Below are 26,520 nucleotides of genomic sequence, written 5' to 3'. Positions count from 1 at the left end.
AGGATTCGGGGGCTTGGAAAAGAAAGAAATTTGGATGAGGTGGGGGAGGAAGGTGTGGTCATGGACACACACAGGTAACATGTGGGCCCACCCCATCGGAGGCAGGGTGGTTGCCACGGGCTTATCCCCAAGAGGCCTGGTCACAGCGCAGCAGCACCTCCAGCAGCACCTTCAGTCTGATACTGGCCATGCTCATGGGCCCCTCCAATTCCTATTTCTGGCATCGACCACAATGCATGCCACACAGCAGGTAGTTTAATCAGTGGATCCTGAACGTATCAACTGGTGTCAGGAAACACTGACTTCTGCTTCTTACAGGGTCTGCAGGTGCCTTATGAGAGCCCTTGGTCAGTCTCTGGGAAGAGCAGCCTACAGGAAACCCTGAGCCTGAGCGCCAGAACTGACCAGAGACAGGGGCTGCCCCTATGCCGCCCCAACAGGACAGGTCTCCACTGCCTTCCAGAAGGCGCTTTCCTCCTAGAGCTTACTAGAGTGCTCTTGACTGTGATGTTACAGTACTCTGATATAATACAAGACTTTAAGAAACACTATTAAAAAAGAGACAAGGATCCCAAACATAAATAGTAAATGTACCTTGAAAAGTAATGGATACAGGATTGTACAGCGTGTGTAGGTGTGGGGGTGTGTGTGTATCAATGAGGAAACTGACATGATTAATTACACCCCTGGAGGAAGAAGCCAGGTTAGGAGAACGTTCTTTTTTTTTTTTTGAGACAGACTCTCGCTCACTCTGTCGCCCAGGCTGGAGTGCAGTGGTATGATCTCGGCTCACAGCAACCTCCACCTCCCAGGTTCAAGCAATTCTCCTGCCTCAGTAGCAACTCTCCTGCCTCCTACTCCTCCCATGTAGCTGGGATTACAGGTGTGTACCACCATGCCCGGCTAACTTTTGTATTTTTAGTAGAGATGGGATTTTACGATGTCAGCCAGGCTAGTCTCACACTTCTGGCCTCAAGAAATCTGCCTGCCTTGGCCTCCCAAAGTGCTGGGATTACAGACATGAGCCACGGCACCCAGCCTGGTTGGGAGAATGCTAGGAAGTACTCAGCAAATATTAAATGTAGCAATTCTCAGGGGTTAGAAGGAGTTCGAGATAAACGAGTATTGTAAACACAGTAGTCCAGGTAAGTTAAGCCCCCATGCCCTCTTCAGGAGGCCTGGTCTCTAGACACTTACAGAAGAAAAGCCCACCCATCGTATACAGGCCTTCCCATGGCTTACTCTCAAAAGACTGCAGCTCCATCCTGAAACACCTTTTTCCATCTTACTAATAGGTACTTTATCCCTCCATGATTCCAGGCTGCTGTCAGAAAGCTTAAAATTCAGTGAGCGCAAAAGTCAAGTTCCCAGCAAAGATGGTGGCCTGGGCTTTTTCTCTTGCATGGAATATGTTCTGTGGGCATGTAGACATAGCCTGCACTAAAAATCAGTAGAAAAAACTCAGATCCACTTCTGTTTATGGAAAGCAATGATTTCTAGAGGTCATACGTTATCAAAACCTCTAGTTTTACCTAAGTTGAAAAACATGACCTAAAAGAAACAGGAGCCAAGCTTCTAGTTTTTGAAGCTCTTTGTTAGCCTAAGAATGAAAATGTGCCTTTCTGTGCCATGTGAGATGAGAAACGTCAGCCTGCTATAGGCTGTGACCTCTCTGGGGGCAGGAATGTGTAGTTAGGCCTCAAAATTCCCTCAACGAGGCAGAGTCTCCTAGGATCAGACGGCCTCAGAGGCAGCTCTGAACACTGGACAGAGCCCATCACTCAGGAGAAAAGAACAGCATCTTCCCAGCCCTTTTGCAATCTAGAAGCTTCCACATTTTACAGTAGGCTTTCAAGTTCATTTATCTAGCAAATGACAGAAAACAAGCCCAGCCCACATTATATCAGTATCACAGGTCTCCCATTTCCTAAAGTTAGGAATCTCTAGGATTTTTAAAGTTCTTAAGATATTTATGATAAATGATTACACAAAGCTGTCTTTCTTGAACACAGCAGTCTGATACCTGAGAAGAAAATCATAAGGGTTGAAGGCTGCAGAGAAGAAAGTTTAAAAGCAATTGCTTGGGGGTGACATGGTTAAGGCCTTGCTCCTGGATCGGCCAGAGGGCAGCCTGCAGTGAGAATCGCTGTATTTGAGTTTCTTTTTTCTTTTTGAGACAGAGTTTCGCTCTTGTTGCCCAGGCTGGAGTGCAATGGCATGATCTCGGCTCCCTGCAATGTCCGCCTCTTGGGTTCGAGCGATTGTCCTGCCTCAGCCTCCTGAGTAGCTGGGATTACAGGCACCCACCACCACGCCCAGCTAATTTTTTTTTTTTTTTTTTTTTTTTGAGATGGAGTCTCGCTCTGTCGCCCAGGCTGGAGTGCAGTGGCGCGACCTCGGCTCACTGTAAGCTCCGCCTCCCGGGTTCAGGCCATTCTCCTGCCTCAGCTTCCCGAGTAGCTGGGACAACAGGCACCCGCCACCACACCTGGCTAATTTTTTGTATTTTTAGTAGAGATGGGGTTTCACCGTGTTAGCCAGCATGGACACCTGGCTAATTTTTTTATTTGTAGTGAGACAGGAATTCACCATGTTGGCCAGGCTGGTCTCAAACGCCTGACCTCAGGTGATCGGCCCGCCTGTGTTGGGATTAGTGGTGTGAGTCACCATACCCAGCCTAGAGTTCCTGTTAGACATTCATTCTCAGCTCCCAGGTCAGACTAGGTCTTTCAGAACTCTAAATGCCTTAGGAATTGCCCAGAAATGATATTAGAAAAAAACCACCAGGGCTCTTTCTATATCTGAGTAGCCAACCTTTGATAAGAACCAACTCCCTAAAATCTCCTGGATTTGTGAATTAGGGCTCGGGTCCATTTAAATGATCTTTTCAGTGCAGAGCCCACCCCATGTCCCTCCTCCCAACCCCAAAGTCACGGCAGGCAATTCCAGTTCACTGACCTTGGGTCACGTGACCAGCAGCTTCGTCTTCCAGGCTGGGGGTGTCTCCGATGCCTGCTTCCTCAGCTGGTGTATGTGTCAGCAAATGAAGGGGGGTAAAAGCAAAACAGTTATTGTTTGCTAGAAACCAAGCTCTCTGTGTCTTCTGGTATTTTCCCTAAAACATTCAGGAAAGTCACATCCCAAGAATACTAAGGTGCCTCAGCTCTGGCTTCTCTGCAAATGTCATTGCTGAGGATGCTGGTGGTAAAAGTTCACTAAATAAAATGCACAGCACCCACATGCAGGTGTGGCTATGACCTAGTAGGAAAGACTTTCTCCACTGGGGCCCTGAATGCCCCACTCCACAAGGACACACAGGCTGAGTGAGGTCAGAGAAGCAGTTTGCTGCTGAACCGTGGTCGTGGAGGCTGTGTCTAAGCAGTGGCTGCTGGGAAGTTCAAGGAAAGACTTTGCCTGGGTTGTGGAGTCAGGCAGACGGAGTTCGTATCCAGGCACCAGCATTCATTCAACCTCTCTGAGCCTCCATTTCCTCATCTAGAACCCCAGATGAAGATACTAGTTTGTCTTGTAGAAGGATGGTGAGGGTTAGTAAGAGAATTTGTGTGAACACGTTTAGCCTGGTGCCTGGCATATGGTAGGTGCCCCAAAATGTTACGTTTCCTTCCTCCCAACTTCTGGGTAAATGCCTTTCACAGAATGCCCTGAATGGGTGCTACTTGGTAAGAGGGAGGCTGGCAGTGCTACTGAGCAGTTTTTGGGGGTATCTTGGGTTCCTGTTTAGGAAGCCACAGCTCACCCCAAACAAGAAAGACTGAGAAAGTTCCTGACCACATCAATAGTACCAAAATCAACGTGCTTTAAAAACACCAATTTCTGCATCATAAACAACAGGACACTGTTACAGGACAATGCATGCAATTGTCCAGAAGAAGAGTTTATAAGGCAAGTTGGCCACGTTGACATGCATTGACCTCAGGCCACCAGAATCACCAGCATTTCCTGAGGGCAGTGATAGAGGTCACTGCCTCTGAGAAATGCATACATGTTGCTGGTCGGGCCATCAGTCTTATCTCCCAGGCCTGCAATGAGTCAGTCACTCTCTGCACCTAAGACAGGAATGCTGGATCCCCACCACTGGCCAGCACAGGCCTGTGTGAAGACTGTAGGCAAGGGAGAGAAAGGTTCTCGAGGTTCCTGGCAGCCATGTGGTAGCCTCAGAAACACCCAGGCCATTGGCTGTCCCCAGGCAGCTGCTAAGGGGATGGGAGGGTAGGCAATGGGCTCAGGGGGCTCCCATCACTAGCACTAGCATGACACAGACACCCTCCGGGTCCATCCAGCCGACACTGCGCTGCCCACGAGGCCCAGTGGTGACAGTGCCTTGTCATGCAACAACATCACTGAGCGAGTGTTGGCTCAACTGCCTGGGCACAGCTCTGAGTGCAGATTCGGCCTGAGTTTCTGACAAGATGATGGCAATGGTAGAAAGGCTCAGAGTGACAGCAAATCCCACTAAATGCCAGAGTCCTTGAGACAGAGAGCATGTGGAGGCTTCCATGGACACTGTCACTGCCACGGCACTGGGTGAGTCACCTTGCTGTCACACACCAGCGCAGAGCTGTGATAGCCGGGCCTGGCGTGAGTCAGAAATTGGAGGCTGTGCTGTCTTTGCCACCGCTTGACCCCAGCAAGGGAGCTGCTTGGAAACACCAAGGAGGGAGGGAGGGCACAGTGGAGGTTGGACCTCACATCACCAATGGCCTCTCTGTACCCTGCGGAATGTTTTACAAGAGCCAGGAGGGCCCTGTGCTCTCCAGCAAGGCAGGATCCTGCAAGGGGGTGGCCACTCTGCACCCTAACTGGATGGCCCATGGGGAGTTTCACTGGAGCGCCAAGAACAGCAAATAGGATGGGCCAGAGCGAGGTGCCAACTAAGGTCTGCATTGTCAGTAGCTGAAGACACATGCACCCAACTCTAGAACCACCCCACCACACGGAGGGTGTAAAGGGATCTTTAGGAGGATTTCCTTGGAGAGAGTGGCTTGGGGGTGGTGGGAGTGGCTACATGGCCACCCCCATCACAGTCCCAGTACAATGTTTCAAGTCAATACGTTGAGGACATGTGGTGCATGTCCCCTCTGGTTAGGGACCTGGTGGTCTATGATCAGGGCCCCACCAAGGAACACTGAGAATCTGCCCATTCTCAGATGGAAGATGGGCTGGCCTTGCTTTGGGGGCAGAGCAAAGGACAGATGCTACAGTCCTGAGAACTGTCCGCACACCCACAGTTTGCTTGCCAGCATGTTTCCCGTGGGCCCCATGTGGGCACAGGTCAGAGAGAGTGCATGGGAGCCTCAGATCGTGTCTAAGAGGTGGCAACCAGCAGGACCTCAGAGGTGAGGCTGCAGCCAGATCTTCAGACTCCCACAGGGCCGAGGAGATGACACGGCCACCAGAATCCAGTGCAGAGGAAGGGCTCTTCAGGGGAGGATAGCTGGAGATGGCAGGCTGGGGGAAGAGTCTAGAAGAATTCAAATAAGGTCCCCATGGAGAGAGAGAGAAAGAGTATCTCCTTGAAACCTATGCAGGGAGTGTGACATGGCTCACACCAGGACCGACTCAGTAAGAACCTTCCTGTTTCTCCTACCCCTCCCTTCCCCGCCAGCCCCCAAGGGGAATGGCGGCAACTTTGAATGGAGTTAGAAGCTTTGACTGTCACATGGGACTGGCTGTTCTAATTATTTAGCATTTGCACACTGTGTTTTGCCACTGTGGAGACTAACGTACTTTCAATTACTTTGGAGTGATGGAAAAGTCAAGAGTTGGCTAGAGTTTTCATTCTGGGCAGGGGAGGGATTTCCCCCAGTGAAATAACTGAAGGGAGAGGAGGAGAGAAACTGAAGTTCCCCGTGATCGCATCCCGTGATCGTGCCACGGTCTTCAAACATCCTTCACGTTCAAGGATGAGGCTCTGCCCCAGCTTCGAGGACATCCCCTCTGCCCATCTCAGGGGACCTCACGGATCAAGTCACAAAGCAGAAATGCACTCAGAAGGGGCCAGGGTGGGGCTGGTCTCAACACACAGAGCCCTAGAGAACGCTGCAGGCTTCCCCAGTAGCTGCAGGGAGCACCATCTTTAGGAAGGAAAAGAAACTCTTTTCTGGGCACATCTTCCCTGCTCTCCATTGCTGATGAAATCCTGTCTAGGCCTCTTCTGCATTTCTTGTTGGGCAACTGGGCACCCTCCAAATCACCAAACCAATGGCTGGCATCTTTACGTAAGTGCAGTGAAGAGACGTGAAGGAAATGACTCCAGGAGCTTCAGGCTGTGCGGGCGTTTCCTAGGGCCTGGGGAGCTGAGCCACTCTTGGGTGACTGCAGCCTTGAGCCCAGCACCCTGTCCGATCAATTCCCCATCACCCGTGTTGACAAGGCATTCTCGTCATGCCTGTCCTACACGAATATGTTTGAAAAGGAGACAGAGTCCCAGAACTGGATGCTAGATCACATGTCTCAGCTCCTCTGGGACCACCTCATTAAGATCACCAAAAGATGCGGTCCAGTCATCTGCACCCTCTGTGCGCTCAGGTGATCTTTGGGTCCACCCCTTGGGAGGTGGCCCTGTGCCGGACAGTCTGAGCAGGAGGGTGGCTGACCTCAGGTGCCAAGAAGGCACGGGTCTGCCACCACCTGCCCCAGAAAATCCTGCAGAGAACTCCCTGGAACTGATGCGCTGACTGAGGCAAGATGAGGAGCGTCTAGAAGAAGTCCAGAAGGCCCTAAATGCTCTGAGAGGCTGGCAGGCAGCCAGGGAGGTAGCTGGGCACCAAGACATCAAGCTACTCACAACCCAAGATTCCCAGGAGCCAGAATCCACCCATGTTCCTGCCCCACAGGAGGATAAACACGCAAAGTGCCCTCACTTCTGTCGCAGGTCAGCTGGGGCACCGGGCAGGGCCTTGACTGCCTGGGGGTCTCTGGGGCTCACCCTCACCTGTGGTTCCTTCTGGGATCTCCATGTGGGGCTGGGCGGCAGCCTGCTCGCCGGGAGCTCTCTCATCCACTAAGGGCGCTGTCACATCTGGAAACCACCGAGAACCACCTTAGAGGAGCCAGGATGAGCCATGCCCATCACCTTTGCTTCTTGTGCAGGAGCAATGCAGGGAGGAGGAGTGAGGAGGGGATCAGCCATATGCAAGAAAGCAGCCCTGAAGCAGGGCCTGAAGCCCCTGCTGCCAGCTCCCCAGGAAGCACACTGACATGCTGCTGAGTGCTACTGGCTATGAACTGCCCAGCTCATCCACCAGGAAAGCCCGGCAGCCCTGTCTAAACCCCAGTGAAAGGGACTGCTGGGCATGGCCCCAAGCATTTTAAAAGAATACTGAAAACCAGATGATTGCTCATAACTACTTGATCCTTAAGGTGAGAATTACAACTGAGACAGCACGGGGACTGGGGGGGTTAGGGCGGGGGCTATGGTTTTGCTGTGAGACTTTGGGCAAATCCTTGGTCCATTTTGATTGGACAGTTTCCTCATCTGCAAAATGGCAGTGTCTTCTCTAGGTGACTTCCAAGACTCCTCCCAGCTCTAACCCCTGTCTCCAAGCCCATGACCCATAATTCAAAAATGCAGAGTCCCTTGCATGGCAATAAATAGGTCCGGTCCTATCCAAAGTCAGGCATTTGACTGTCGCATGGGTCCACCTTCACAGCAGAGGCAGGAGGGAAAGCTCGGCTACCAGGAGCTGCTGTCAGTCTCTCATCAAGGTAAACGCTTCCAAATCAGGGTTCCTCTCAAGCAATGCCCTGGCACACTCCCAGGCCACTCCAGGTACACGTAAGGAGTTGTCAGCTTTGAAGGCTTTCCAAGTTCAATGAAGGACATTTTAATTATGGTTGTCTTGGGTGCAGGCAGAGCAACCAGGCAAGATCCCAGCCCCAGCAGGGCTCCCTCCACCAGGGGTGGGAGCCAGTGCTCTTGAGTCTCACGCCTGCACAGGGTCCAGAGGGCATTGAGACTTGTTTGGGAGATTCTTCCAGACTGTTGAGGGAGCACTGAGAGCCAAGGCTTGGGAAGCTGGCATGAGGTCTGGCATCGTTTTGTAGACTTTCTCAGGATGGCAGGCAACTTGCAAAACCATCCCGACAAGATGAACAGGAAGTGTCTTGCATCACTAGCTCTAAGAAGGAGCCAAGAGAATCTAACCTGGATATTCTTATGAGGCTAAGAATCTCAGCAGCAAGGCCCACGCCTGCTGCATCCTCTAAAGATGCAGCATTGTACCAAGCAAGGGGCGGGCACTTGACAGCCACTTTCCAAATTCATCCAAAGGTAGATGCTTGCAGAGACACTTGGGCAAGTTTTTCACCCCAAGACACAAGATCCAAATGAATGTGCAGAGCCTGAAGAAGTGCTAAGAAAGGAACCTTGAACCTCCAAGGGGAGGATGGAGAGACAGACGGGCAGATACTGCCAACTAGTCACTTGAAAGCCGTTATTAACATTCTTCTCCCTGGATTTATTCTGCTAAAGAGGCTGGAAGGCAAAATGCTCAATGTCCTAGCCTTGCCTGCAGCAAGGGGTGGCCATAAGACCCAGCTCTGGCTGATGAGACATAAGTGGAAGACTGCCACTTGCAAGAAAACTCCTGTTTTCCTAAGGGGATGCATTTAGTTTCAGGGCCCTTTTGGCCACTTTACTTTGCAACTCATTCCTGCTTCAAAGGCAGATGTGATGCCTGGAAGTGCAGCAGCCACTTTGTAACCATGAGGCAACAATCCAACCACTAAAGATGACAGAAAATAAAGACGGGAGAGCATCAGTGACCCTTGAGGTGCTGGCCAAGTTCAGGCATCTGATTATGTGAGAAAAGTAAACCTCTTCATGTAAATGCCACAGTTAGTTGGGGTTTCTGTTTCTTACAGCCAAATGCAGTCTTGACTGATACAGATGGGAAGCAAGAGAAGATGGTCAAAATCAGGACTGAGGAGCACGTCAGGAAGTATGTGAGTCCTAATAACCTAGATGCTGAGTGTCTGGAAAGGACAGGTTAGAAGGGCCGGAACAAACATCGCGGCCAAAGTCCAGAGGCCCAGGCCACACCCAGAGCCCCCAAAATGAAAGATACTAAACCAAGATCAGATGTGCACTGACCTGCCCCTTCCCTCAGCCAAATGGCTGCTCTGGGACCTGCTGGCCCCTGAAGAAAGAGAGAAGAGGGGGCTTTTGAAGGGGGTATGGGAGGACAATCGTATGGAGCGGGGTTTTGTGGAGCTGTGCGCGGGACTCTCCAAGGGTGGCTGCCTCCAGAGCACACATGGGATGAAGGTGCCCACGCTCAGCACCAGCAAGCAAGGCATCGAAGCAGGGCTCAGCTCCCGCCACACTGTCCTGCAAAGCACCGAATGAGTGAGCACATTTCTCAGCCAGGGGGAGCAGCAGATGCAGCCAGGAGGGAGGCTCAAAGCACAGCTAAGCACAGGCTGGAGGCATGGAGGGGGCGTCTGAAGCGGGGCCCACCTTCCGCCGTTGGAGTGCTCTTAGCATCAGAGGTTTCAGAGCCCAGTTCCTCAGATCCATCCTCAGCGGGGGTCTGCAGGGGAGATTCTGGAACACACATGGTGAGGCCTCAGAACGGCGGCCTCTCCCCAGCGCCCCCTTTTAATCTCAGGAGGAACTGGGGAGCAGTGTCTTGTGGAGCTGAAAATTGCTCCCCATGGAAACAGTTGGAACACGGCCTTGTGACAAACCCACAAAAGGGACCAACCCCACCTCCCTCCCTGCCAACACGACTGTGCCCCACAACAGGGCCATCAGACGAGGACACAGGTGATGTGCGTTTGCTCCTGGGTGACAGGAGAAAGTGCCTCTTAACCAGCTAGTGGTGCCACCTGAGGCAAAGGTTTATCTTCCATTGGTCAACGGGCAGCAAATACCAGAAAGCCCAGCTACGCATGAACCTTCTGCTTTGTTCATTGCTATTAATTAACAAGCAGACACCTAGGAAAACACTCAGAGATCCAACCCCTTCCTTGGAAAAGGAGTCAGCTCAGGGCAGACACGGTGCTTACTTCTAAGTGGACATTAGGTGGTGTTTGGATGCCATCAAGCGTCCACAGAAAGATCTCCAAGGACTGATGGACAAGCTGTGAGTTACATTTGAAATGGCAGCCATGGGTACCTACAAGAAAACTGTCCTTTCAGAATGGGAAGCTTGGGCAAGAGAGGCCCAAATGATCACAGTGGTTGACAGTCACACCCTTCACCAATAATGCCCTTAGTAAGGCAGCTTTTGTTGGCTTAATAGAAATTAGAAAACTACTTCCTCCTCCTAGAAGGACTGAATTGTCCCTTCCCTGTGGTACTTTGGCCACTGGGAGTCAATCTGCCCTGGTTATTTTATGGGCTTATCAATGCATCCTGCAGTATCCGGGGCAGAGCAGGTCAAGACCTTACCCTCTGGAAGGTTGAGACTTCTTGAGAGCCTGATGTATACAGAGCTGAGTGCTAGGTACTGGGAAGGGACAAAATGCTCAGAAGATACAGTCTGTGCTCTGGGAGTACACACTCTCCTGAGGGAGGAAGGATGGCCACACACAGCAAAAGACTCAAGGGCAGGCCCAAGGCCAGCCGATAGGGTCCTCCTGGAGGTGCCCTACCAGGAAGTGGGAGTTATAGGCTAGAGAGCACGGGACCAAGGGGCAAGATGGCTGGGTTCAAGTCCCAGTTCCACTTCTTTCTGGTCAGGTGGACTTGGACCTGCCTCTCAGGGCCTCTGTTTCCTCATTTGTAAAATGGGTGAGATGACCTCAACTCTACCTCCTAGAGCTGCTGGGAGAATCCCATGAGTGAATGTTGGTAAAAGCACCTTCAAATCATGAGGATTTATACATGTGGATCTAGTTCTCATCGATGTAAAGGAGCCAAATGTTTATGGGGGCAGCCCTGGGCTTCTCTTCAATTCAATCCCACCTGGGCTGTCCACAGTGGACCATGGTAGTAAATCATGGCTCAAACCATGATGGGTGGGTGGATGGATGGATGGATGAATGGGTGGATGGATGGATGGGTGGATGGATGGATGGATGATTGGATGAATGTATTATTGGATAGATGACTGGATGGATGGGTGAATTACTGAATGATTAGATGGATGTATAATTATAAGGATGGATATATGAATTAATAATTTATTAGTTGGATGTATGAATGTATAATTGGATAGAGGTATGATTGGATGTATAATTATATGGATGTGTATATGTATAATTGAATGATTAGATGCATGTATGAATGTATAATTGGATGGATGTGTAATTGAATATACGACTGGATGATTGGATGGATGGATGGATGGATGGATGGATGGATGGATGGATGGATGGGTGGATGGATGGATGGATGGGTGATGTGTAGATGATTGGATGTATGTATGATTGATTGAAGATATGGGTGGATGGATGGATGGATGAATGGATGGTTGGATGAATGGATGATGTATAGATGATGTATGTATGATCAAATGGATAATGGGATAGATACAGGAAGGAATAGATGGATAATTGGATGAATCGATGGAAGAATGAATGATGTAGAGATGTATGGTTGGATGTATGTATGATGGATGGATGATTGATGGATGAAAGAAAGGATGGATGGATAAATGGATAGATGGAGCTGGTGATGTACAGATATATGACTGGATATATGTATGATTGGATGGATGATGAGAAGGATGAAGGAAGGGATGGGTGGATGGATGGATGAATGGAGGGAAGAATGGATGATGTACAGATATATGATTGGATGCATGTATAATTGGATGGATGATGGGATGGATGAAGGAATGGATGAATGGATGGATGGATGGATGGATGGATGGATGGATGGATGGATGGATGGGTGGGTGGTGTACAGATGACTGGATGTATGTATGATTGGGTGGATGGAGGAAGATATGGGTGGATGGATGGGTGGATAGATGGATGGATGTGATGGTAGCATGTAAAGCTTCCATCAGAATTTCTGAGTTCTTTGCCAGTACCTCTTAGTCATCTTCCCTCAGCTTCTCCTGTGCCTGGCAATGCATGCCCAGAAAAGCCTCTCCAGTCTTCCCAGTGGTGTCTCAGCCATCAGATCAGTGGTTCCTCAGCTCTCAGCTCAGTGAATTCACTCCCCTCTGTATGACAGAAATTCCTCACTCTCATGCACATGGTGGCTGAATGGGTTTCCTCTGCTTTCTAATTGCCCTATTCATGGCTTAGACTCAACTCTGGATAGATCAGAGCCTCTAGAGAGTCAGGCAGATGGGGCCCAAATCCTGGCTCCACCACCTATTGGTTGTGTGATGCTGACCGAATTACCTAACCTCCCTCTGCCTCAGTTTTCTCCCTTGTATAATGGGCATGGAAGTAGCTCCACTGGCTCACAGGGCTTCTGTCAGCATGAAACTGTTGAATGCTTATTTAAAGCACTTTGTACCATGCCTGGCAGATGAGAAGCCCCCAATAAGTGGCAGTGATTATTTTCAGTCCTTGTCACCTTGGTTGAAGGGCCCAATGTAGCACTGCTCATGCTCACCAGCAGGAACTTGAGTATTTTATTTAGTGCTGATGGTGGTGATGCAGATATGGAATCAACTGGGAATCCTGGAGGGCCCCTAGCAGGTAGCTGACCATTGCACCAGATGGACAAAGTGGCTCTGGTCATATGAGGAAAAGTCAAGCATCACGTTGTAGTCACAGATCCCGTCAAGCACATGGGGACTTTTAGTGTGGAAACTGCAAACACTCCCTCTGTGGCACAGACTGCTGAGGGTCCACCTGGTGTCCATTCTCTCTACCTTCCTTGGGAACAGAGCCCTGATATGATATAGAACAGAGCTGTGCCCAGTTAAAAGGCCACATCTGCCAGCTTCCTGGGCAGGCAGGGGTGGCTGATGAGAAGCTAAGGGAAGTCATTGGATAGGAAGTCCAGGAAAATGTCTGGATGGGAGGAGCTCAGCTGAGAGGGTCTCCCTTTGTGCCCAGCTCATACCCTTCCTCCTTTTCCAGGGGCCTTTCTGAACATGAGACATCTTGAACATGGAAGTCACATACTCAGAATGGTGGGCTTTTTTTTTTTTTTCTGGTTGTATGAAAAGATCATTGTCAGTTCACTGGCTGTGCAAAACAGGCTGGGTACCAGAATTGGCCTGTGGGTCATAGTTTGTGGAGCCCTGCTTTAAGGAATGGCTCTGGGGCCTTGGTGGGGGACAGGATGAAGGGAGGAGGGTGTAAAGGTCTCAGGGCTGCTGTTGCAAAACCAAGGTTTGTGGTGAGGAGGTCTGTGTCGGATGGAATGGAGGTGAGGTCCCTGGGTGCTGTGGAGGGTTGTGGGAGGAACTGGCCAGGGTCATGATGGACAAGTTGATGATGGTACCACCAACAGCAGTAGAGAAACCAGTAATGGCCCAGGATGGGGGAGCACAGAGTTTGGTTTTTATTTGTTAGGCCTGGGCATTCAGTGGAGTTGTCCCTTGGGCGACAGGAAGGCTCTGTTGAACTCTGAGAAAGGCACTCCACCTGGGGCAGGAGTAATTTAGAGTCACTTTCAGGATGGGGCTGGTTCTGTGCATGAAACAGAATGAGAAGATGAAAAAAAGGCAAGTGGAATTCAAGTGCACTGTGAGATCAGACACCTCACACGCTTTGTTAAAACACCATCCCTGGACACCTGGCCTTGGCTGCACCCATCCCACAAAGAACAGCTCGTCCTAAACAAGCTTCCAGCACGAACATAGCTCCTTGGTCCTGGAGCTCGCAAGAGCCTGCAAACTGCCGCAAGAAGGCTTTGGACAAATGATAAGGCAGCATCATGCAGACTTCTGGGTTTCGTTATTTTTCAGAAGCCTTGACTGCCAGGGCACAGGGGCATCTATATGGGCATGATGGTCTCCCTTTCCCCAATCTGTTCCCAGCTCGAGCCCTACAGTTCTTATCATTTGCATTGGTCTCCTTGTTAAATTCCTTGGAAGGAGGGAAGGAGGAAGAAGCCCCATTTGCATGTCTTATCTGGAAGGCATAACAAGTTAACTCATCAACACCTTTTAATTCATTAGGGTGCACTAGTTTATAGGTAACCAACTTTCATCTACTTTTCAGCTGTCTTGGGCAGGTATCCAGCCATATTTCAACTCTTAGCATCCACTTAGACACTCTTTGTTCTGGTATTTAACATGTAGTTTCTTGTCTTCTGTCACTTATTTAAAATGTTGTTAGTAAAGTGACACCTTCTGCCAAGTCAAACCTGTCACACCCGACATAAAAACAGCTCCTTATAAGCTTTCAGTAGCAAGAATTAATTTGATGAGGACTATGAACACCTTAAGTATTACTTGCTTTCTTGGAAAGTATGTTCTTTGGGTAAGCAATTTATCTTCAAATGCTTTCCCTTCAGAGCAGTTTCAAAAAGGTTGGCAATTTAGATTTTGCATTTTTGCATACAGTATATATAGTGCATATATATATATACACACACATATGTTTTGGCATAGAACTTCTGATCATGTTTTATGTGAAAGCATTGAATAGTTTTAGCAAACATATTTTAGGCAACTCAAACACTAACTTGGTGAACTTGTCCTCACTTTACACATTAAATTTAGTTTCTCTTCAGAAAATAAGAGTGGTAAAACCCACTTCTTTCCCAGACTTTATTTCATTTTTGTTTTTTGAGACAGGGTCTCGCTCTGTTGCCCAGGTTGGAGTGCAGTGGTATAATCACAGCTCACTGCAGCCTCAAACTCCTGGGCTCAGATGATTCTCCCACCTCAGTCCCCCAAGTAGCTGGGACTACAGGAGTGCGCCACCACACCTGGCTAATTTTTGTATTTTTTGTAGAGACGGGATTTCACCACGTTGCCCAGGCTGGCCTCAAACTCCTGGGCTCAAGCAATCCACCTGCCTCAGCCTTCCAAAGTGCTGGGATTACAGGCATTAGCCACTGCATCTGGTCTCCTGGAGTTAATTTTAAAGGAACTTGTTATTTTGGAACAGTTTTAGATTTATAGAAAACTTGCAAAGTTAGTACAGAGAATATACCCCACATCCAGTTCCCCTGTTGTGAACATCTTACAGGATCATGGTACATTTGCTGCAGCATAACACATATTTTAAACTTACTCTAAGCCAGGCTGCCCTGCCTCTAAATAGAATGTCATTTTTCACTGGCACAATTCATATGAGGCATCTGTTGTGATTCTAACTTGAATTCCACCCAAGAGAGTTTAATAACTGAAGTTCCAAGGGGGCTTGGTGGAAACAGTGACAAGGGGGAAATATGGCCCATGTGGGGCTGCAGCCATGGACCTGCTCCGGCAGCCCACGGTCTGACCACGAGGCTCCTTTGTCATCTGTGAAGTGGATGTCATCCACCCTCACGGGCTGTTGTGAGCATCACCTATTGCCAATAGTAGAGTGCTACAAAAATGTCCCAATTAGCATTCTGAGGTAGTTCCCTTATAAGTAGGGTGGCATTTACTATCACCCAAATCAGGACACTTGAAAGAGAAAGCAGCACTATTTTTTTTTCTTTTGAGAAGGAGTTGATTGGGCGTAGTGGCTCGTGCGTGTAATCCCAGCACTTCGGGAGGCCGAGGTGGGCAGATCATGAGGTCAGGAGTCCGAGATCAGCCTGGCCAACATGGTAAAACCCTGTCTCTACTAAAAATACAAAAATTAGCTGGGCGTGGTGGCGGGCACCTGTAATCCTAGCTACTTGGGAGACTGAGGCAGGAGAATCGCTTGAACCCAGGAGGCGGAGGTTGCAGTGAGCCGAGATGGTGCCACTGCACTCCAGCCTTGGCGACAGAGCGAAACTCTGTCTTAAAAAAAAAAAAAAAAAGAGAGAAAGAGAGAAGGAGTCTCTCCTTGACGTGGTTTCACCATGTTAACCAGGCTCGTCTTGGACTCCTGACCTCGTGATCCACCCACATCGGCCTCCCAAAGTGCTGGGATTGCAGGCATGAGCCACCGTGCCCAGGCTGAAAGCAGCACTATTTTTTTTTTCTCTTGAGATGGAGTTTTGCGCTTATTGCCCAGGCTGGAGTGCAGTGGCATGATCTAGGCTCACTGCAACCTCCACCTCTCAGGTTCAATTGATCCTCCTGCCTCAGCGTTCTGAGTAACTGGGATTACAGGCGCCCACCACCATACCCGGTTAGTTTTTGTATTTTTAGTAGAGACGGGATTTCACCATGTTGGCCAGGCTGGTCTTGAACTCCTGACCTCGTGATCCACCCACCTCAGCCTCCCAAAGTGCTGGGATTACAGGCGTGAGCCACCGCCCCCAGTTGAAAGTAGCACTATTAATCATGATGCAAACAGATGCGCTGGGATAGGCTGTGACACCCACACCCCAGTCCCAGGCACCTGGTGAGGGAACTCTTCATCTCTTTGTCAGGAAAAGAGGCCCCCAATCCCAGTTTCCCCCAACAGCACCAACTGCCGAGGGGCAGCTGGGAGAGTGGTTTCAACAGGCTAACCTTCGGGGTTGAGGTCTTGGAGGCTACCACCCTCACTTAACACATCCTGAGCACCAGGGTGGGGCGGGGACAGGGTAGGCAGTGTTGCAGGATGGAGAGGAGGAAGGGGTGGGAAACAGCAGAGAAAGAAAAAGATGGAGTGGGGAGAGAAGGAGAGGGAAAGCGGGAGCGAGGGAAGTGGGAGAGGTGGTGGAAAAGTTTAGTGGAGGGGGACACAGTGAGGAAGGGACTGAGAAAGATTTATTTATTATTATTATAATTGGACATGGGAGTCTCACTCTTTTGCCTAGGCTGGAGTGCAGTGATGGGATCTTGGCTCACTGCAACCTCTGCCTCCTGGGCTCAAGCGATCCTCCTGCCTCAGCCTCTTGAGTAGCTGGGACTATAGGGACCACTATGCCCAGGTAATTTTAAAAATTATTATCTGTAGAGACGAGGTCCCATTATGTTGCCCAGGCTGGTCTGGAACTCCTGGGCTCAAGCGATCCTCCCGCCACAGCCTCCCAAAGTGCTGGGATTACAGGCATGAGCCACCATGCCCAGCCTCTAAGAAGGATTCAAAGGAGAAAACAGATCTCCTAGCTTGGAGCCGCTCAGCTGCCCTCCCTGGGGAGCTGAATCTGGCAGCACTGGCTGGAGCCGTCAGAAAGCACATTTCCCTCTTTCCATCACCACGTGATGGCTGACCTCAGGCAGGGAGGCTGCGCCAAGCTGCATTCCCCTCTCCCTCTCACCTCCTCACCCAGAGCTTCTCGGACACCTCTGAGCAGCCCCTGTTCCTGTAATGTGCCCATGTCTTCCTTCACCTCCCCCCAACCTACCTGCACCCACTTTCCTAATTCCCAAATTCCTCATAATCCAACACCTTCCCTGATTCAACAGATGGAAATCTGAAACGAGCGTCGAAACCAGTTCTGGAACCTCTCCAAGCTGGGATGGCCACTCCCTGTGTGAGAAAGCTGGTGGTCCCAGCTTCCCACAATCAGAGGACCTCCCAGAGACCCCACCCACTCCAGTGATCTTCCTGAATAGACGCATCCAGTAGAGGTCACTTCCCACCTTGGAACTCCATGGCTTCCATCCACTACCCATACCCTGGGCTGCAGCATGTTTTCTTATTTTTAGCATTAAAAGAGAAAAGTAGAGTGTTTGCCATTTTGCTTGCTTAGAAATGGGTATGGAGGCAGGGACTGAGTCCACCCTGCCCTCGGGCTGCACCGTGGGCTGTTGCTGTGAGCACTCACTGCCACACCCGTGGAAAGAAGGGCTCCTTGTAGCACAAGCCAGCACTGAGACAGCCTGGACCAACCTTGAGACAACCTGAGAACTTGGTCCAACCCTTGGACCAACTCGGCACTCCAGCAGTGGGTGAAGGGCCAGCATGGGGAGACGGAGGGAAGGCTGTGTGCTCCGTGGGGTCCCGGACCATGTGGTCTGACAGTGAAATGAAACATTTCATTTGGAAAGAGAAAGGAAGAGGCGAAGTCAATTTGCCCAAAAGATGGTATTATAGAATATTTAGAAGTTGATGTCGTTTATTAATGTGGCTACAGTAAGAATCCCAGGGCTAACCAACTCTTGCTAAAGAGAGGCCAGTCAGGCCTGATCTAAGGAAGAGATAAAAAGCAACGTTTAAAGTCACATATTTTACATGCTAATCAATACTACTGATTTATAAGCCAACAGGTGTGGCTAACGCCTCAAAAAGTACCCTGTATTTGAAAGATTGTCAAGCCCCTGCAATCTTTGTCCGTACATTCACTCATGAGGGTAACTCAAGGTAAATTTCTTCCTTTTTTTTTTTTTCCAACAGGGTCTTGCTCTGTTGCTCAGGTTGGAGTGCAGTTTCATAATCACAGCTTACTGCAACCTTGAACTCCTGGGCTCAAGTGATTCTTCCGCTTCAGCATCCTGAGTAGCTAGGACTACAGACATGCACCACAACACCCAGCTAATTTTTAAATTTTTCTTAGAGACGGGGTCTTGCTATGTTGCCCAGGCTGGTCTCAAATTCGTGGCCTCAAGGGATTCTCCTACCTGGGCCTTCCAAAGTGCTGGGATTATAGGCGTGAGCCACTGTGCCTGGCCATTATCTCACTGCTTGAGTTATCTTGGCCCACTCAAATTAATGAGGTTTCACTCTACTGACAATCTAAGACAACAATGTATTTAAAACGTCTTTACAATTCTGGATGCAAATTGTTCCTGCCACCCCTTGGCTTGCAGTGATCTGGGCCTGCTGTGCATGGCTGTCCACTAACCTTTCAGGCCAGCGTCCGTGTCACCCTCTTGGTCTTGGAGCATGGTGTAGCCCTCTTGATCTTTCCTGTCCCCCAACCCGTACGTCCCAGCGTGATCTTCCATCACATCGAACTCCTGGCGGGGCTCAGCCATCCTGGTTCAAGGCTCGCCTGGGGAAAGAAGAGGGGAGGATAAGTTCTAGGGAGTGTTGGGGGGCAGAGTGGGGGTGAAGAGAGAGAGGAGCCCCTCCTCCCAGTTCATGGCAGGCAGATCTCAGCCTCCCCATCACCCTCTCCAACAGCTGGGCACCCATCCTCATCCCTTGCTCCATATTCCTGCCCAAGTGTTATTTACGTCTATCCGCATGCTTAATTTACCAACACATTCAGTTCACATTCAAAACCACCAGGTGAGAGTGAGGCATGGTGGCTCATGCCTGTAATCCCAGCACTTTGGGAGGCCGAGGTGGGTGGATCACCTGAGGTCAGAAGATCGAGGCCAACCTGGCAAATAGGGTGAAACCCCATCTCTACTAAAAATACAAGAATTAGCTAGGCGTGTGGCAGGTGCCTATAATCCCAGCTACTCGGGAGACTGAGGCAGGAGAATCAATTGAACCTGGCAGGTGGAGATTGCAGTGAGCCGAGATTACACCACTGCACTCCAGCCTGGGTGACAGGGCGAAACTCAGTCTCAAAACAAAAACAAAACGAAACAAACAAACCCACCAGGTGAGGTAGGGGAGGTGAGCCTGACTTGTTATTCCCAGCTCTCTTTCCACTTCCTTAAAAAAATCAATGCTGCTGCCTAGCAGTTTGCTCTTTCTCTTCAATGGTGAAGGTAGGACTGAACAGGAGAGAATGGCATCAGCAGAGCACGTCTGGTAAGGAAAGTGAGGCACGGAGAAGTGAAGGGATGGTTCAATCAGATGCCAACTGGCAGCAAAACCAACTCTTGACCTATCGGGGGTGTCCTGACTCCTCCAGCTCTGAGCTCGCTGGCTTCCCTGGAGTCAGGCTGTGGCCCCCACTCACCGCACCGTCACCCACCAGGTCCCCCAGGTGTGCGTTCCAACGGTGGCTCTCCCAGTGTGCTGAGAAGCACCACACAGGGCCCAGTAGGGGCATGAGGCTTGGGATCTGAAGAGCAACACATACCCTTTTTCCCCAAAAGTCCCAGCAGGGAGAGGCTGCTTCAGCTCAACAAAGCCGGACAGAAACCACCATTTGCTCACACTTTGTCCTCATCTTTATTGTGAATTATTATTATAACTATTATTATTTTAAAAATAACTCACAACTTTGAATTTCTGAACTTTGTTTTTTTTTTTAAGAGAGAGTCTCGCTTTGTTGCCCAGGCTGGAGTGCAGTGGTGCTATCTCTGCTCCCTGCAGCCCAGGTGAGCCCAATTCGGGGTGTCCCATTCAACCTGCAGCTAAAGCTTTGTGAACACTAAGAAGTTTAATGAACATAGTAGTTTTGTTCTTTGGATTTGATCGATTCCTTTCAATGACCAAGTTTCTCCTCTTGGAATATGGTAGATAGAGGTGTGAAAGTAAAAGTAAAACTCAGATGTGCTGGCTTTTCTTTCACATTTGCATATTTTCATATTCATAGCTCATGGCTATAAGAGGCCTGAATTTTCTTTTTTTTTCTTTTTTTTTTGGCCCCTGTGAATAATCCAGGATAAATGCTTTGTAGATTTTTTTGGGGGGAGGAGGGACGGGGTCTCACTATGTTACCCAGGCTGGTCTCAAACTCCTGGGCTAAAGTGACCCTCCCATTTCCGCCTCCAAAAGTGTTGGGATTACTGACATAAGCTGCTAGCATGCCTGGCTCTATTCATATTTTGAGTAAAACAGTACTTTGCTATTTCTTCATGAGAAAAGTAATACAATCTTATTATAGAAAATGTATTTATACAAAGCAAGATGGGAAGAGAAAATCATCCCTCTGCCCAGAAACGATTACTGTTGACATCCTGCCATACCAGACTTTGACAGTCATGGATTCAGCTTTTGGAATTTTGGTCCATCATAAGTGACGTGAGATTCCAGGAGAGGGGGCACATGCCATCTGGCTGAGGAATAAATTTGAACCCCTCTTCCTCTATGGGGGCAGTACAGGAGTGAGGCACTTAGTAGGGAATGAGCCCAATCTTCCCAGCTGCCCTGTCCCATCCCAACACGGCTCTGCTGTTTTCAGTCCTCCAGGGCACACAGTGACTCTGATGAAAAGGCAAAAATGCCATTGCCTTGTGAAAAATGGCCTTGAAGCAAAAGAGAACATTTTGATCACATTTGAAAAGGCAGATACTGTGTGGTACGAGGGCTTGACTTCTAATGAATGTATAACAGGAAAGATCAGGCACTTGCGAAAACGTGTCTGTTTTCATGAATCTGTGGATTTACAAAGGTTTGGGAATGTATGTTAAGGATCTGTGATATTTCCCTCTAGCCTCTTAGTCTATGCATTAAAAAATATAGTTGCAATTTCCTGACCTTGTGATCCGCCTGCCTTGGCCTCCCAAAGTGCTGGGATTATAGGCGTGAGCCTCCGCGCTGACCCCCTCACATTCTTTTTGCTTCTCTGTTCAGGTCTCAGTGCTCATTCTAACGACTTGTGTGGACTATTAATTTATGAATAACATTAACCCTTGATCATATTTGTGGCAACTGTCTTCTCCAGTTGGTTGCCTTTTATTTTGGTTTCTGATGGTTTTTGATAGGCAGGGTTTAATTTTTATATAGTCAAATCTGTTTTCCTTTGTGATTTATTCCATTGCTCTATGGTACAGAAAGATCATCCATTTTCTTCTAGGTTTTTAGTGGTCTAATTTTTCATATTTATTGATTCATCTGGAATATTTTTAGGTTTAAGATGGAGTGAGGTTGAAAACTTTCTCCCCAAACACAACAGCTAAAGCCAATGGACCCAGGCCTATTTGCAGACCAATCTGCCCTCTTTCCCAGGTCAATGCACCATGTACTCTGTCCCGTTTATCTGTCAGTTTTGGTGCTAGAGCCTCCTGATTTAAGCTTTGGATCTCAAGTCTTTTTTTTTTTTTTTTTTTTTGAGACGGAGTCTCGCTCTGTCGCCCAGGCTGGAGTGCAGTGGCACAATATCGGCTCACTGCAAGCTCCACCTCCCGGGTTCACGCCATTCTCCCGCCTCAGCCTCCAAGTAGCTGGGACTACAGGCGCCCGCCACCACGCCCGGCTAGTTTTTTGTATTTTTAGTAGAGACGGGGTTTCATCATGTTAGCCAGGATGGAATCTCAAGTCTTATTCTCTAGGTGGGCTCAGATATCATTTTCTTTTTCAAAATTATTTTTGAAACCTTCTTGTAAGTTTTGTCTTCCAGATATATTTTAGAATTTTTTTTTTCCTGCAAATTCTCAAAGCTCCATTGGGATTTCGGCTGGAATTGTATTATAGGCCAACACTATAAAAATTGCTCTCTTCATATTTAGTTTTCCCACCCAAGAGCACAGTATGCTTTTCCATTTTCTTCTGGTTTCTGAATCTCTCAGTTGGGGGTGGAACGTAGTCCCGCACCCTTCCTGCCATGGCCACATCGCCCTGGGCTTTACACCGCTTTCGTGAACGGGCCTCTCCCCGTCAACACACGGATGATTAATTAACCAGGGCTCACAGCAGAGATGTGGCTGGGGCACCAATCATGGCTGGGGTGCCAGTGCCGGGGCCGCCACAGTGGCAGTGGTTCCATCAGAGGTTTCCAGGGAATGAACAGGAGAGCCATTTCCCAAGCCTCGTTTGATCAGACAGATGTGATTCCCTCAGTGGAAAACCTCTCTTCATGAACTTGTGAAAAGAAGCTGCTAGAGTTCAAGATGAGTTTCACACGATGAGCCCCATCTACTCTGGTCTCTATGTTTGAGGTCAGTTGTCCCCATTGCAGTGGTTGCCTATATTCTAAATGTGTGGGTTCTAGAGAGAGCAGCTCTCTTTAGAGAGAGCCTCTGAAGGAGCCCGGGAACTGTGAGAATCCAGGAGCCCACATGCTGGACAGCTCACTATGCTGTGTTCATCACCAAGTCCCAAAGCCCCCCTGCAGTGCCCTGAAAAGACAGGTTGGTGGTGAGGAAAGTTCTCTTCCCTTGGTCACTGAGTCCTGCCAGCCCCAGCCCACTGCCCACACACTGCGCCCCCATCCATCAGCTCATTCCTTTGCACAGAGCCATAGCAGGTCAAAGGCACCATTTGGCCAGCCAGGCTGGACCTGGGCCTGATCATGAGCACTAACTCTAAGTAGACCCTGGCCACCTAAAATGTGTCTCAACCATTCTCAATGGGCAGATTAGGCATACATTAAAATGGAAGGAGGCTAGGCCCCATGGCTCACACCTGTAATCCCAGCACTTTGGGAGGTCAAGGCAGGCAGATCACCTGAGGTCAGGAGCTAAGACCAGCCTGGCCAACATGGTGAAACCCCGTCTCTACCAAAAACACAAAAATTAGCCAGGTGTGGTGGGGCACCCCTGTAATCCCAGCTACTTGGAAGGCTGAGGCTGGAGAATCGCTTGAACCTGGGAGGCGGAGGTTGCGGTGAGCTGAGATTGTGCCACTGCACTCCTGCTTGGGCAATAGAGTGAGACTCCTCTCAAAAAGAAAAAAAACAAAACAAAAAGGAGTGTTTGTGCCGTGTGAGCCATTCTCCCCTCTGCCTTATGTTGGATTCTTAGAGGTGGCTTGCAGCATGTCCATCTTAGGTCCCACGTGGGGCAGGATTGCTTGTGTTGTGGCTGCGAACACCCCTTCTCTGCACATCAATACATCACCAAGTCTGTGGCGATGGGGTAAACCACTGGACACGCTGGCTGCTCCCCACTCACCTGTAGGGGGGTGAGGTGGCTGGCTTGGACTTTGTCCACAGGCAGGGGCAGCACCACAGAGGTGCCCTAGGTGAATTTTGCAGCAGCAGGTGGGGCCGACTGGATGGGTAGGGAACGACTGTTGGTAGGGAGGTGACTGCAGTGGTCCAAGCTTGCAGTGAAAAGGCAGAGGTGATAGAAAGGAAGGAACAGAGCCAAGAAGTATAGTTGAGAAAATACTAGACTGGGCTTCAAAATTGGGATGGGGTCAGGGAGAGGGATTAGAAGCTCGTATTATGCTAGAGGTGGGCTTGGATGGCTGGGAAATAGGGGGTGGGGGTCACATGGTCAAAGGGAACACCCTCAGGAGGGAAGGCAGCTGGACAAGGGTGGGTTCTGTTTTTAGGAGAGCCGCTGCTTCAAAGAATCCTGCCCTCTCTTCCCCCTGACTGCGTTTTACTAACTGGTGACTCATTTGACTTAATGAGCTCTAGAAAATTTGTTCTACTATGCCCCTTGGCTTTCATTATAATTTTAAATTGATTCCTTTTTATATTATTTTATTTACTTTACTTTGTATTATTTATTTATTTGGAGACAAGGTCTTGCTCTGTCATCCAGGCTGAGGTGCAATGGCACTATCACAGCTCACTGCAGCTTCAACTTCCTGGGTTCAGGCTATCCTCCCGCCTCAGCCTCCCAAGTGGCTGGGACCACAGGTGTGCACCACCATGCCTGGCTAATGTTTTGTATTTTTTGTAGAGATGGAGTCTCACTAATATTGTCCAGGCTGGTCATGAACTCCAGGGCTCAAGCGATCCACCTGCCTCAGCCTCCCAAAGTGCTGAGGTCAAGGTCAAGAGTCAGCACATTTTTTCTGGAAAGGGCCAGATAGTAAATATTGTAAGACTTTGTGGGCCACGTGATCTCTGTTGTAACTGCTCAACGTGGTTGCAGTGGGAAAGCAGCCATCGAAGATGAATGAATAAGCATGACTGTGTTCTGATAAAACACTATTTATAGATATTGGAATTTGAATTTCACATAGCTTTCATGTGTCACAAAACATTCTTATCTTATTTTTCAATCATTTAAAAATGTGAAAATTATTCTTAGCACAAGGACAATTTTGGCCCATGGGCCAGAGTTTTTAGACTCCTTCTTTAGGCTTCTCCAGTATTTCTTCAATCGAAAAAAAATAAAAACAGTGAATCAGTCTTAGCAAGAATCACTGTATGTTCCAATCACCTCCTATATTCTCAGTGTAGAGTTCTGCTTTTCATGTTGGGTTTTCCTCAGCTGCTTCTACAGGTTTCCATGGGTTCCAAGTCAGGAGCAGGAGAATCAAGGGTCATTCCTAGGACTCGGGGCAGTGCCCCACTGTTCTGCAGGCTGGGGATGCTCGCTCACGGTGTTTCACTGCTGGGCCACCTCATTCAGCGCCATGGAACAGATGACAGGGCAATGGATCTCACTATTCTGGTTTCTAATAAAGATCCCTCCTTCCCCTCCCCCTCCAACACCCCTGCAGAGCTAGAGAGAGTCAGATGCACCAATAGAAGGCGGATGACTTACAGGGGCTGATGCAGAAATCAATTCTTCCTTAAAATACAGGCTACTATTTACTATGCAAAAGAAATAAACTGTGTGCCTCTCGAGGGTCAATACTTTTCTTTGGGGAGAAATAGTGGAATGCATGGGAAGAATCTCTAAGCAGAGAGGCTCAGCCTTCACCCCAGTCCTGGACAGGAAATGCTCGTAGGTTCATGGACCTGATTAGACTCGGTTGCAAGAGTCACTGCACTGCATTGGCTGGGGGAGGTCAGCTGCCCCATGCTAATGCTTTGGGACCTACCTGCCATGTTAATAAAGACAAGCCCATTTTCAGGAGCATCCTTGAGGCTCTGCTTGACATAGGCAAAAAATAGGACCCAGAAAGATGTTCCTGGAGAGCAAAATGAAGTGACTCCTCTTGGTCTTACAACCAACACTGACTGAGCACAAGAATGCCAGCCTCGCCAGGTAGGATTTGCAGGGTCACTCAGTGCCATAGCCTCAGGGCCTGGCAACAGGAGGTGCTTACCTGGCACCTGCCAGAGAAGGGGCGCTTGCTCCATGCAGGTGCCTTGCAGGCATCTCTGTGACCCTTCAGGGCAGTCCTTGAGGTAGGTGTCATCATCATCATCATCATCATCGATATTATGATTCCCAGGAGTCTGGGAAGTTACCTGTCCAAGTCACACAGCCAGTACCAGGCAGACAGAAATGCAAAGTGACACTCCGCTGCCCCTCACTGCCTGTTCCTTCATCCTGGACCATAAAACATTCCCCAACTTTTTACCTGAGATGTCAGGGTGCAGGTCTAGGGTATGGAAGAAGCAGTGGCCAGGTCTCACAACCGACAGCTGGGTGACCAAGCCACTTCTCTCAACCTTCAAGTTCTTTGCCCCCCAAACCATTTGGTGACCCCAGGGCTCCCTTCTTATGCTGACATTGTATTCTATGTAGGTCCACAGGCTGAGTAGCTGGGACCACAGATGTGCACCACCATGCCTGGCTAATTTTTTGTATTTTTTGTAGAGATGGAGTTTCGCTATGTTGCCCAGGCTGGTCATGAACTCCAGGGCTCAAGCAATCCACCTGCCTTGGCTTCCCAAAGTGCTGGGATCACAGGTGTGAGCCACAGCACTAGGTCTAAATTTCTATTTTTTATGAACCTTTATTTTGTATGGGTTTTTCAATGGAGAGATAGTCTACTTTAGCCTGTGTCTTCTAACTCAGGAGCCTGGGGCGGGGTGGTGATCAGTGACAGGACAGCAGGAGGTCTCCAGCCCAGGCCAGGTGAGAGGCAGGGGACCCTGGCATCCTAGCCAGGGACCTGGCTCCTTCCTTTCCCTCCCCTCTCTGACCGCTACTGCCCACCTCCTCCAGAGCCAAGGGCAGGATGATTTCTCTGGAAGAA

At 49.3% G+C, this 26,520-nt stretch overlaps 1 protein-coding gene across 18 annotated transcripts in view; it reads right to left on the bottom strand.

Annotated features, from left to right (window-relative positions):
* Positions 1 to 26,520, bottom strand: part of LOC105468425 (microtubule associated protein tau) — a 131,390-nt gene that overhangs the window by 47,240 nt on the left and 57,630 nt on the right. For 10 of the 18 annotated variants that reach the window (XM_071083347.1, XM_011718609.3, XM_071083348.1 and 7 more), the window contains exons 2-5: positions 18,746 to 18,895; positions 9,482 to 9,568; positions 6,956 to 7,042; positions 2,959 to 3,024 (exon numbers count right to left, since the gene is read on the bottom strand). In XM_071083347.1, coding sequence (XP_070939448.1) covers positions 2,959 to 3,024; positions 6,956 to 7,042; positions 9,482 to 9,568; positions 18,746 to 18,878 — 373 coding nt within the window. In that variant the 5' untranslated portion in view covers positions 18,879 to 18,895. The remainder of the gene's footprint in view (positions 1 to 2,958; positions 3,025 to 6,955; positions 7,043 to 9,481; positions 9,569 to 18,745; positions 18,896 to 26,520) is intronic. The other 8 variants (XM_011718628.3, XM_071083352.1, XM_071083353.1 and 5 more) reach the window with 2 other exon arrangements.

The sequence above is a fragment of the Macaca nemestrina genome, chromosome 17, assembly GCF_043159975.1.
Source record: "Macaca nemestrina isolate mMacNem1 chromosome 17, mMacNem.hap1, whole genome shotgun sequence".
NCBI lineage: Eukaryota > Metazoa > Chordata > Mammalia > Primates > Cercopithecidae > Macaca > Macaca nemestrina.
Note: the sequence above shows the minus strand (reverse complement) of the source record. Positions and strands in the feature narration are given on the sequence as shown.